A 14,011-nucleotide genomic window follows, 5' to 3' on the forward strand; every position below is an offset into this window, starting at 1 on the left:
TTCCACAAAACTCACTTTGTCCAAATAAACAAAGTTCTTTCAATCTCACTAAGATGTTAAAGCTTAATCAAAGATCAAGACACAAAAATACACAATTAAAAACGTAAATAATTAATATGGAAAAGATTATTATTGAAGATGATAATCTTCATACTTGACTCGATTATTATTGAAGATAATAAATGTTTTGTTTATTAGGACAAAACATAAATAAATAAATATGGAAAAGAACATGTTGAAGAAAATGTTATTTCTAATTTTATCTTCAGAAAGCACTTTTACTTGTCACTTTAAGGTGTTTTTTAACTTGCAAGTAGAATTTAACTCCTACGTGTACCAAGATATTCTACAGCAAATTGTCTTTTGAAACTTTATAGCCAACTTGTTTAATTTATTTGGTGCAGCTGTATTTTTCAATACTTTATTCCTTGTGGCTTATTTTATACAGAGATAGTTTCTTGTCACCAAGAAAATTCTTGATTGATTGTGCTTAGAATCTCCATTTTTGTCTTACAGAATATAGACAAATTCAGACATATTCTTTGCCCTATTGATTGTATTTTGTTTCTGTCTCATTGTGAATTCACCGTTGACAGGAGCTTGTCGAGTAATACAGCTTTCCAATTTTATATTCATAGATATTGTCCAATTTGCAAACTGATGCAGAAGGATGTCAATGCTTAATACAAAAAGAAATTGACACAATGTAATAAGAATTGTATAGAGATGTTTTCCTAGGGAATAAATAAATAAAATAGATCAATTGACCTAGAGGAATGGGAGATGGAATTTGTGTCAGTCAGGGTTTCAATTAAAACTTTACTGAAAATGGAAGGTCTACTTTCTGTGGAATTCTACAAATACTCTGCCACGTGAAGATAATGTGCACAAGCAGTGAAAAACTTCACTGTTGGACCATTTTCCGCTTACTTAAAATCCTAGCAAGAAGTATTACATATGTGGTAAAGAACCATCAAAATGACTCTTCAATAGTAAGTTCTAAGATAGAAAGATAAACCATATTGTTTACCACTTCAGATTTTTGTTTGAAATTCCAAGAGTCTTTTTGCTACTTATTTTTGCATTGTTTCACTAAATTCCCAGCTTTCGTAACAATAAGATTTTTTTCACATTTGACAGTTTTTGAAAATGAACCTTTTGAAGGTCTGAAACCTGTTGAGTATGGCCTATGTCCTTTGATGCTTGTGTTTGTTTGACCTTTGTTTCGTGATTTGTCCTTTTTACACCATAAATGTAGGTATTTTACACCATACATGTAGGTATTTTATGATTTAAGATGTTTCAATTGTTCATGGATTACATCCTTTTTTATTTGATTTCCTTGGTTAGTTTACCACAATATATAGTCTAATGAAGCATTTATCTTACCCATAGCAGTATGTACCAAAATATTTAATCCTTAGCCCTTTACAAGTAAAATTTTACTTTGATGAGTGAAACTTAGCAAGTACTTCACATATAAAGAGGAAAATCTTAAAAACATTGTTCAGTCTAGTGGCTAAAAAAGTTTGGTGCAGAACACTTAAGTAGTATAATATAATTTGGAAGTTGAAAAAAATATCAACCATTAGTTTAGAATGGTTATAAAGGACTTGGGCCAAGCTCCCTAGTATTTTGTACATAAACACGTACTACCAGGGTTATTTTTTAACTGTTTCAGACCAATTTTGTATTTAAGCAAAGTCAGTTTTTTAAGCGGATTGAAAAGTATCATTTTCACTTTAAAGCACTGTATCAATCATTTTGCACTCATATTCTTGTGCAAATCACATGACATGAAAAACTATCAATTTCTTTGAAAGGTTGTGTTTTTAGAAAGATCTGATTTTAGTGCAAAAATGTCAAAATTGCCTTATCATCAATTTTTGCTACTTATTTTTGTATTGTTTCACTAAATGCCCAGCTTTTGTAACAATAAGATTTTTTTCACATTTGACAGTTTTTGAAAATGAACCTTTTGGAGGTCTGAATCCTGTTGAGTATGGCCTATGTCCTTTGATGCTTGTGTTTGTTTGACCTTTGTTTTGTGATTTGTCCTTTGAACACCATACATTTTGGTATTTTACACCATACATTTTGGTATTTTACACCATACATGTAGGTATTTTACACCATACATGTAGGTATTTTACGCCATACATGTAGGTATTTTATGATTTACTATGTGTATTCTTTATTTTAGGTCTTTACGAGCAACAGAATCCAGTGAACACACAGTTATAGTAGCTGTAACAAAGAAATAGTAAGTGATATGAATTTTGGCCATGAAAAAAATATGTCAAAAACAGGATAATTCAGAGAGGCATCATAGTACGATTTCAAATTAAATATAATGAGAATAGGTATGGTGAATATGTCAAAGAGACAACAACCCCATCGGGATGAAAATGTCAGCCCAAGGCCATCCATTGGTCTTCTATGAAGTTCATTTGAAATACACTTGTTGTATATACCAGTGTCATATGATATTTTGACCCCCACAAAATATTGACCCCAGGATTAAAATATCATATGATATATTGACCCCAAGGATTATTTTATTTCCTCTTTGGAATTTATTCATGTTTAGATGGACCAAAATGAGTTGTAGGCATAGATGTATTACATCCAGGTGTAGGATAAACAGCCTTCCAATAATGAAAAAAAAACCTTAAAAAATATCCAGTTTGGTAGGACTATTGCAGAAGATAAAAACCTTTTATCTTTTACATCCATTTAATTTAAATTTATATTGTTTTATTTGAGACATAATGATATGATATAGTGTTGTTTCAACTTATAAAGGAATTTAAAGATATATTTCCCATTTTGTCATATAGTGTCTCCATTGGCTAACAAGTATTATGTCTGAAAGGCTCAGACTTATAAATGATAGTCGTGGTATGAATGTCTATCTCAGTAACTGGTACATTATTGTAAAACTAAGCACAAGATGAATTGTCTGTTTTCAAGTTATTAATTCTTTAGACCTTGAAGTTGTGCAACAGACCTTTATGTACATACATATTATGAATGAGTACCCTTATGGATGGACAACTCTAATTAATTTTCACAAATTCCTCTTCCTGTCCGTGTAGATTTATATGCAGTAGTGGCATGAATGAAAATTATATGTTTATTTATTGAAATTGTTGTATAGAAATATGAAAAAAATTTTGTTTTTCATTTTTTTTTTAAACCAAAACAGATGGAATGACCTATTTTTGTTGCTTTTTTGCACTCACATCTGTTTATTAGTCTCACCAAATTAAATCGTTCCTCTCTCTGAAACACCTTTTGTCATGGACATTGATTAGTATGTTGTGCCCAGAAGTTATTGAAAAAGTTTAATACAGTAGAAAATTTTTTAAAGAAAACTAGAGGTCATGTACACTATATGTAAATATTTTTTAATTAAGGAGAGGTTATCAAGTAAGCATACTCCCAGTGATAGGAAGTATTGAGTTTTTTTTTCAATAAGAAAAGTAGGAAGATAAATGAAAGAAACCTTGCAGTTTATGCTCTTTATAGTTTGACATTCTGACCATTTGTCAATTTTTCCATTATTGATGCTTTTGTATTTTTTTGCGAATATTCTGAACAACGATTGGTTTAAGGAATGGTTTACTTAACATGCATACACATGTCATCTAGCATACCATAAAGAAAAAATCTGTTAAATATAACTCCATTCCAGTTCGCAAACTCAGCAAAATTGAACTTCATTTCTTACCTTCTGACAATGGAAATCATACAATAAATGTTACATAAATCTTTGATTGGAAAAATCATAAAAATTTTCATTTTTCATTTTCAGAATGTTTAAAATTTTTGACAACTATTTAGGTAATATATGTTTTTGATATGCCAGTTGTCGCCCATTGTTAAGTTAATTCTTTACAATTAAGGTGCATTGAGGATTTCTATAAAATGAAAATTCACAGAGAATTCGACTTTTTACTGTAGTTTTTGTCTTAGTAAATTAAGTTACCAATTTCATGTTGAGAGTTCTTTGACATGGTTATTTACGTATCTGATAATTCCTGTATCAGTATATATTTTCTTAAAATGGCATATATGGTAATTCTTCTAAACGCACCAAAGACTTCTTACATTTAAGGAAAATCTTTTATTTGCATACTTTAATTTGGATTCTGTTTAATGTCAGAAAGGATGATGACCGATTATTCTAAGGATGGATGAAGATGAAGTTCTATTATTACATAAGTGACAGCGTGCAATTCTACGTGGTTAGAGTTGATTGCTGTTGTTGGTCTTCGTAATTAAACTATGTCAGCTGTGTTGTGCATGTTATGATCGGTAAAGTACATGGTCTGTTATAGTCAACATAATAGATAGGTTCCCTTGATTGTAATTAATGGAAAAATGTAATTCTAACCAAGTTGCGTTTCCGATTCCAATTAAATTTTGTTGCATTTTGATTACATAATCAAGAAATCCCAAGAAAATTTGTTCCAAGGACATTAAGCTTGAAATTGGTGATTTTAGAGGTATGTCAAAAATTGTGATGGAATTCTCTACATTATTTGATATACTCTGGACACCACAATACAGAATTAATTGAAATAATATGTCTAGTACAAATAGTTCATTCCTGTGGTCAGATGCAATTCAGAACAGTTTTTTTTGTTGTTGTTGAATAAAGGCTGTCAGTTTTATATTTTTTGATGAAGTAGTGGTTATGGAAGAAATGAGTACCTGAATGTGTTTGTAAAGTACATATCATATGTTTTTACTATAAAATGTTGTCTTAAAGTACTTAAAGTTCAAACTACTTTTTGCTGTATAAATTATACATGTTAATAGGATCCTTGTGTATGACTGGAAACTTAAGTACTTAAATATCTCTTTGATATCAGTTTTGTTGAAGGTCCTTAGAATTAATGATATTTGTTATATATCTGGTCTAATTCTTTGTATGATGAAAATAAGAGAAAAAGAGCAATCTCTCTTACAGTCAGACCTGTCTTACCTTTGCCATCCCCAGTACAAGAAGGTCTAGTTACCTATTAGCAACTCAACTCTGTCTGTCCTATCATCTTTCTTTCTAAGGGGTTCATACTTTTTTGTAATCTGTAACATATTCAGATGTATTCAAATTTTGCACAGTGTTTATGCAGATATTGATGATAGTATGACAAACTTTTGATGGTGCACACAGGTCCAGAAATATTATTTGTCTTCCAAAAGAAAGGTCTCTGCACTGACAGTAGAATTAATGAGTCTACACTGACTCCAGGACATTTAATAGGAATTTCATTTACCTAGATCTGGGTCTTCAACAGCAATGAGTATTCATTTACACTCTATTGAGGACTTCTGATTTTCCTCAAGTGGACCATTGAATTGAAACTTGGAAAAGTTCAGGACCTTCCACTCTCAAAAATAAATTTTGACCCCTGCTTCCCATCTATTGCGTCCTAGAATTTCATTATATTTATATATTTGACATTCTTGGTGAAACTTGGATCTTTTGAAAGTTTTATGAAGTAGAATTTTTTACTTATTAGTAAAATGCTTTTTTTTTTCTTTTTCAGTGGCATTGATAAAGAAGAGCCATCATTTTTACCATTGATAACAGCAGGGTTCAATAAGGTATGGTAGGTTCCCCTAAAAGTTCTAAAGTAGGATAACAGTGGCAGATCCAGAGTTTTAGGTAAGGGGGCCCCCAAAAAAATTTCTTGACAGGATCACCGGTGAGGATCACGAAGTAAGTGTTTTTCATAATTAAACACACACAATTTTTCAACATTTTTTTTTCTATGAGGGGCCCTCTGGATCTGCCACTGTTTAAGGGTGAACTCTCTTTTATGTCACAGCATTTTATATGCATGGAAGGAGTAAACATGTCCCTAACCGTCTTAGTGTTGTTTTGTATTGTCATTGCGGTTCTGTTTGTATTAAATTTTTGACCGTATCATGTAAGAGGTTACTAATTAGTCCAACAAAGATTTGAAAATTTTATTTATCATAAGAGTGATCCATTGCAAACTAAAAATTAATAAATATATTTAATGAAAATCTAACAGAACAAATTGATACCCTCAAGCATAGACTACAACACATAATTTTATCTAGGCCTACAAGTGCAAGAGACTAATTAGAAGTATTGCTAACAGGAAATGTGATAGTTCTAATGACTCTTTAGATACGTCTAGATTCTTGCAAATGTACCTATTGTATCAGTATCATCAGCACATTAGATAGGAAGAAATCTGATTGTTTTGTCTAGCCTTTGTGATAGATAGATAAATTAATTCTCCCACATAAGATTAAGACAGATAGTAACCTTGAACTTAAAGTGCTGGATTCAACTTACCTGTACTGAGCTGTTAGATTAATGGTTTCCCCTCATGGATGACTTTGACATATATTTGACTAGATCATGTTAACTACCATGTTTCACAATCTTTTGATCATCAAATTTTTTTTTATAACTGTATAAGCTTATGTTTATAAGTACAAACTTGAATTTGTATTAGTGTCATTTGTATTGCCATGACAAAAGGAGTAGGCATATTTGATACAGAGCGAAAATATTTTACATAATGGTACACCATTTCCGACCATTTGAGGTCTTGACTGGGAATTGGAAAGAGTGACATAAAATTAATCTGTTATACCTTGTGTCATGAATAAAAAAAAACTTCTTGAAATTCTGCATCATTTTGTATGCTATTGCATTTCAATTAAAATATACTGTTAATAACAACAAATTTTTAAACTTATGTCTGTGAATATTTGTGTAATTTTTGATATTGGCTGTATACCATATGTATGGTGTAACTTTAGTTAGTGGCAAATTTAAAGTATACTAGACATTATGTGACAGATTTCACTGTTGCTCAGCTTCAAATGTCAAACAGTTAGACCCGACAATCCATCACAGCTTCATGAATATGGAAAAATCTTGTCACAGAGAAAAACCAGTATTGATTTGGCTTGTGTTTCTTGTTAGTAGTGTATTGGATTAGCAAGTCTTGAACCTGTCAACTGATGTAGTATACCTCCAATTACATTCTAATATAATTCCAGTCTTTCCTACTCTTCAGTAGCAATCTAAAGTGTTCATTTTATGCAATGATACAGTTGTAATTTTATCCTAATAAAGAATCGTTAATCATAGCTTACAAAGAGATGATTGTAAATATCCCTTTCCCTAGATCCATGTTATTATTTAGACCTATATTATTGCAAGCTGATGATTCTGTGCCAAAGTTTCCATTTATGGATAGCTCCAACGTCATCCACCGTAATTCTATTAATGTATATAGATTTGTGATGAGTTCTTTTTGTCAGAAACACAAATCTTGTTACTAATCTATGGATTTCTTGTCTTGCTTCAAGTCATGGTATTTCTTCCAGTAGGAAAAATGTCAAGAATTGAATTTTTCCAATATTTTTCTCACTTATTTATTATGGCTGTTTTGCCAATGGAGGAAAATGATTTCTAAATAAATATTCTATACTAGAACACATGATACTCTAATAGACTTTAACATAAACCATAAACAAGGAAGAGATAATCTTATATCTTCATTGGACACTTGAACACCTGCTTCATACTGTTATACCATTAATGTAAGAAGATGTGATATAGGCGATAAATGTTTATGTAAAAAAAAACCCTGAACTATTTTGTCAAAAACATTATGTTCATAATGGCATGATTTTCCTTTACTTTGATTTAGGTTTCTTATTGGATCTAAAAATTTTGAAAGTGGCAGATTTTAGCAGTGTCTAATTTGATATGTATAATTTAATGATAGTGAATCTTGAAAAATTCGGTATCAGTTGCTTTTGTCAAAATATAATGGTAATATTAATGTTTATGATTTTTCAAAAATTGGGACTAGAGCTTTTTGACATGAGAAATCCTGCAAATTTGCAACAACAAAAATGACCATTTTACATTGATATAAAGAAAAGTCTTTTCAGTGATATGTCATTGTTTTTTTTTATCAAGCCTATTATTTTATTCATTTTTAGAGAATTGTAGAAAGTCCAAACATCAGTATGTGTATGAATGAGTTATTGACATTAGAATATGGTGAAGTTCAATCCCGGTTAAAGTTGAGTGCCTGCCGAGCAGTATTCTCAGCTTTGGATAATGTCTCAGATGCAGTGGAGATCTCAAACGCAGAACAAGAAATTCAGGTCAGTCATGGACATTGTCCGAAAGTTTGTTACATTGCCATGACTACTTAACTGTTTGAACTATAGAAAGTAAATAGACTTCTGTAACGAAACAGAGTTTTTATTTCAAGCAAGCCATAGATTATTTTCATATATCTTTTTGGGAGTTATTGCCCTTGACTGGACTTTAAATTGTACATGTCTATGTAGAAATTACCTTACCTGTATATTTGTGTGTCCGTCTGCAACACTTCTTTATAAGTATGCTTGATAAAATTTCAGCTCAAACTCATTAGAGCTTCAACAGTTCTCAAGTCTTGGAAAATTCCAAACTTCCATTGATAAATCAACTAAAAGATTGTGTCATTGTATGGTGTTAAAACAGTTAAGAATAACATTAAATTTGTAATAAATGCTTTTGATTTTATGGTGCCTTAAGCAGAGAATCGCCTTCGCTAGCTGAGGGTTCCGGTCCTGTCCTCCCTAAGGGAGGGGGGACAGGACCGGACCCTTGGCTAGCAAAGATGCTCGGAATAGTCTCTGACTTGAGTCTGTATACACTAGGACGTAATTAAATCTTTTTTTCTCTCTCTGTTCTATTGCTTTCAAGCAGTGATTCATCCATTTAATTCAGAATTTTGTTTATATTTTCAGTATGTAAATCATGCTTTTGAAAGGTTGACTGGATACAACAGTGAAGAAGTTCTTGGCAAAAATAGTACAGAAATCGTCAAAAATGAAAAAAATCGTCCTGATCTCAATGATACTATTACAAGCCAGTTGAAAAAGGGGAAGGTAAATTCACTAAGACAGCATTTTTATTGTTAGGTACCAATTCTTATGGTTTTTCAGTTTCAAAAAAAAAATAAATGAATGAAAATAAAAATATATATATAATTTATACAAAACATACATGTCAAGGTCTGGTTTCATAAAAAAAATCTCAAATTGGGATTTTCCTGAAATCCTCTATTCCTAGTGTTTACATTGTTAGACTTTGAGTAGAGGAATGTATTGAGGAAAATCTCAATTAGAGATTTTTTTTATGAAACTAGGCCCAATTGCATTAAATATAGACATTTTCACAGTGTATCAGAGATGAAAGTCCCACAAACCAAATAAATATAACAGACCTTGTAAATATTGATATCATAAAATACATGGACTCACTCATGACAGGATTCTGCTTCACTTTCTTGCTCATGGAAATATTGAATATACTGGCATGTTTTCAACTAATCAATGATTTGCTACCTGCTTTTAAAAGTACCATTTTCCTTTGTCATGTTTGTGTTTAGAGAAAAAAGAAAGAATACTATTGGGCACTACTGTTGACATGTTATGGGGAATTTTGCAATAGTATAAGATATTTGAAGTTTCCTTCAGTGATGAGTGGTTTAATTCATTTTCCACTCAAAATGTGTGAGCTTCAGCAAGCTTGTTAAAATCTAAATTTTACCATAAAGAGTTGAGATTAGTTTAAATTAAGAAAAGGTTGAAGGAGAATCAGTTTCTTTAATGAAATTTGTAGAAAACTTTGGTAAAAGGGTAGAAAACTCCTGTAAAAATTATATAACTGGTTAATGGGTAATAAATTGTGTTACTGTTCATTTACTGGCTAAGAATTTGAGAAAACCCAATCCATCCCACCAACAAGAAGGTTTGGGTAGGGTACACAGAAATAATTTATCTAGTGTATTGCAGTTTGGCATAACTTTAAAATGGTTTTCATAAATTTCTACCCAACATACAAACATTGAAATGAAATTTAAATTTGAAGCCCATTTAAATCTGAAAAAGAATTCATAATCTTAAAGTTACAAAACAAATCTTAATTGACTCGATGAAGTCTTTATAATAGTGTTGAAAAATGAAGTACATATGTAGTTGTAGAGAAGTATTTTACCATTAATTTCACCTTGTCCTCAAATGACTGGTATAAACCTGTGGGGTCAACCAAAGGCTAACTTACCAGAGATCCCATGACCTCTGTGGATAAAACATAGGTGATGTTGATTCGATTTGACAGATTAATCAATCATTATTCTGATCAAACAAGTTAATCATTCTAATCAGTTAAATTGGTATTGACAACTCTGATAAAGATATGTTAAGTAAGCCTATAGTGTCTCAATGGCATAAATATTTTGTATATGTACATTCCATCTATTGATAAAGATGAACTTGTTGTTTAGGGAATTTGTTGTCTTATTTAATAGGAATCATGAATTGCCAATTATTATTTTTGTCCACAACATGTTAAGCAATATAATCTGTATTCAAGGTATTTTATGTACATTTTATATCAGTGGAAATTTAAATACCCCTTATTTGTATTAAATATAGTATTTTTTTAATAATGTAGCTAATAACTGATGTAATTTAAGGCTTTTTCATATTTAACAAAAATTAACAAGAAAGTTGTGTCAACAATGAAAAACAGCTTTGATTGGTAGTTGGAAATACAAAAGTAGATTTGCTATTCCAAGCAATAGCTGGTGTTGCCCCTGGTAACATTTGTGTTTACAACCATACCAATTTTTAAGTTTTTAATTTCCTAAGTTCTTGAGATAAAACAATGCCATTGATTATGAACTTTTGTCCATAGAATCAGTATATGGTATCATAACTGTAACATAAGAGTTTGGTCTTGCTACCAGGAAAGTTATTTATAAGCTTACTTCATCCATCTAATGGACAAAATTCACTAATAGAACAATATTAACATGGTGCCTGACCTTGTTTCTGGTGACAAAGTACTGCTTTATACTGTTAAGTGTAAGTGTTTATAAGAATCAGGCAAAATGGGAAAAATCAGAAAATATGCTGTCAAAACCACACTGATATGGCAATGGATACTTTTATCATTTGAAAAAAAAAACATTATTTGATCTCTGAATCATTGGCTTTGCTCAGAAATTTTTCAATAGAATGTTAGAAAAAGGAGGCTTTTGACAGAGTTATCTGTCCTTGAAATATTCATTTTCAGTGCATTTCAATGAAATTGTAACTCAAGCATGATATGGAAAATCTTGTCTCTTTTCCTTGATTCTGATGATGCAAATAGTCAAATTACACTTTCAAAATGATGTTTTTTTTTTCATACAATGTGTCACCCACTGCCTGATTCTCATACAGACTGAAACTTAAATGAATTATAGTTTAAGTCAGCAATTTTTTTCTAAGCCATGTTCTGTTGGCAAATTTCTTGTAGGTGTATATATTGCCTTTTTTGTAGTACTGGGATGGTATATACCACACACGTAGGAAAAGTGGTGAAATATTGTCTAGTCACTGTCATGTATGTCCGGTGTTAGGACAAGGGGGGTAAGTGGTGAAATATTGTCTAGTCACTGTCATGTATGTCCAGTGTTAGGACAAGGGGGGTAAGTGGTGAAATATTGTCTAGTCACTGTCATGTATGTCCGGTTTTAGGATAAGGTGGGTAAGTATTATATGGAAATAAACAAGGGGTTAAGTGTTGTATAAAATTGGACAAGAGGGTAAGTGTTGTAAAAATGGACAGGAGAGTAGGAGTTGAAAACAATGGACTGAGAGTAGGTGCTGTAAAAAATGGACAAGAACATAGGTATTGTAAAAAATGGACAAGAGGGTAGGTGTTGTAAAAAATGGACACGAGTAGGATTACTCATGGAACTGTTAGGGAGAAACAATAATTAAGCATATCTGTTCCTTGTCTCCTGCTTTTAAATGGCCGCCTTTTGACAGATATATTATATGCAGCTGTCTGTCGGTCCATCAGTTTGTCCACTCACACTTTTTACCATAATTCAAAATATCTTTGATGGATTTTTATGATATTTTTGTCCACTGGTTGATTTATAAATGGGTGCTCCCTTATATTTGTTATTGTTTCTTGATTTTTTCAGTACAAGACTATTAACATGGGGAAAAGGGGGGATGGGTGTTCCATCGTAGCCATTTACCAGTTCTTTTACAACCTACAAGTGTCTTTGATTGACATGGCTAATATTTGGCCGGGTACAGATTTGTACATGATAACTGTTTATTTTCTACAAGCCAATGAAAAAAACTATACACATCATTATAATGTTATCTTGGTCATATTTATTGTATCTTGAAGAATTAAAAAAACATTTCTGAAAGCTTATAAGATTGAGTCAACTTATACAGAGAAAACGAACGTCTATTAAATATTAAATACAAAATTTACCTAATTGTTGAAATGATTTCCAAACATTCATGCTTCAGTTCATCAAATATAATTTCAATATACCAGTTTTTTTTATGTTGTCAAGTGACAAATCTAAAAATTCCAGAATCTTGTGTTGTGTTGCTTTTTTATCTTTTGAAATATGAATAAAAGAAGAATAACATTATATTTTTTCAGGAAAATTTCACATATTATCTCTGTAAAGAACTCAACGTCAGATACCTCACATATATTAAAAGAAAATACAGAGCTGAATTTAGTGAATGGTAAGTAGTCACATGACCTACACCTGTCTACAGGTTTAACGATGTAACATGTAGTTTGATTTCATTTTTAACTGCAACTGATTCGGTTGTATTGTTTCATGTAATTTATCAAATTGTTTGAATTCTGCAGGTGTTAGTCCTTGGTTCTTCTGTCTACAAATATTTCAAACTGTGCAGAGAAATGTGGTTTATATGTTTAGATTTTTTGTCAGTCTGCAAATTTAATCTAAGTTTTTGTTGATTTTTTTTATTTTATAAAAAAAAATATTGGCAGATTATTTACCATGCAGATGTTCATACAGTAGAAGGCTTTTCTGTGTAAATTTTTTTCTGAAGTTTAGTATACATAAAGTTTGATATGCTAGAGTTAATTGTAAAGTTCAAATGGGTCTTTTTGTCTTTATACCTCTGTCAAAGAAGTGTTTACCACGAGTGATTTTATTATCATTTGGTTCAAGATGTGAGCTGATTTTTAAGATAATTTGTCTCTATAAACTCTGCCTACTCCATAAATACATTTTGTACTTAGTTTTGTCTCCCTTGTACAAATGAACACACATTGCATGAATTTCCTAGAATTAAAGTGCCTACATTAAAACTTAGTTTCTGCATCCAAGTGGATGACCTTTTCACCTTGAATTGTTTTTTAGGTACTGTGAAAGTACTATTGTTCTTGGGGTACAAATTTTCCATGGTTTTCGTAGGTTGGCTAAACCACAAAATTTGGTTCCCAACAAAAAGAGGTTTTCTTCGCTGTTTATACTGAAAACCACAAATTCTAGATTCCATTAACTTGCATTTCCCTTCTAATTCACAAAAATTGGTATCCAAGAATTAATATACTTTCACAGTATACTCCTTTTGTAATATAATTTTACTGATGCAAATGTTCTTTCACAAATGCTTGAAAATTTTCATCAATATTTCATTCACCAGCCATACAAAAGCATATAATTGATTTTAAGGTTTCAAATGAATATTGTCTGTTATATATGCTTCCATACAGTGTCAAGAAGTTCTGCATTTAACTTCCCATACAATAAACCATCTTTTTTTTTACCCTCTAACATTATTTTACAGGCCGCTTATCACGCCAGTCTAGTAAGTAAAAAAAATGTGACATCATTGCTGTGAGTTCCCAATTTAGGACATACATGTATTCATGCCTTATGTTGTTCAGTCAAACCATATCTTGTTATCTGTTGGTGACATTTGTATGTTCTTAGCATTGTTAGGTTCAACTGTGAACTGGTTCTTCATCTAACTACAAAGTAAACAGTAAATAATATTTATGCTGTTTCGTATTGTTGGATAAATTCATGATTTAGTAATTGGTTGTAATGTGTGTGATTATTGTCATTGGTAATAACCTCATTGTATTTCATAATTGTGT

The 14,011-nt window shown here is 31.1% G+C and overlaps 1 protein-coding gene across 12 annotated transcripts in view; it reads left to right on the forward strand.

Annotated features, from left to right (window-relative positions):
- The window catches only part of LOC148621579 (high affinity cAMP-specific and IBMX-insensitive 3',5'-cyclic phosphodiesterase 8B-like), a 127,118-nt gene that overhangs the window by 89,112 nt on the left and 23,995 nt on the right, over window positions 1–14,011 (forward strand). For 9 of the 12 annotated variants that reach the window (XM_088576097.1, XM_088576107.1, XM_088576109.1 and 6 more), the window contains 7 exons: window positions 2,204–2,263; window positions 5,559–5,616; window positions 8,011–8,178; window positions 8,812–8,952; window positions 11,396–11,484; window positions 12,530–12,618; window positions 13,699–13,719. In XM_088576097.1, coding sequence (XP_088432223.1) covers window positions 2,204–2,263; window positions 5,559–5,616; window positions 8,011–8,178; window positions 8,812–8,952; window positions 11,396–11,484; window positions 12,530–12,618; window positions 13,699–13,719 — 626 coding nt within the window. The remainder of the gene's footprint in view (window positions 1–2,203; window positions 2,264–5,558; window positions 5,617–8,010; window positions 8,179–8,811; window positions 8,953–11,395; window positions 11,485–12,529; window positions 12,619–13,698; window positions 13,720–14,011) is intronic. The other 3 variants (XM_088576100.1, XM_088576103.1, XM_088576108.1) reach the window with 1 other exon arrangement.

The sequence above is a fragment of the Perna viridis genome, chromosome 3 (assembly GCF_037379345.1).
Source record: "Perna viridis isolate PV_CMFRI_1.1 ecotype Kerala chromosome 3, ASM3737934v1, whole genome shotgun sequence".
In the NCBI taxonomy this organism is placed as follows: Eukaryota; Metazoa; Mollusca; class Bivalvia; order Mytilida; family Mytilidae; genus Perna; species Perna viridis.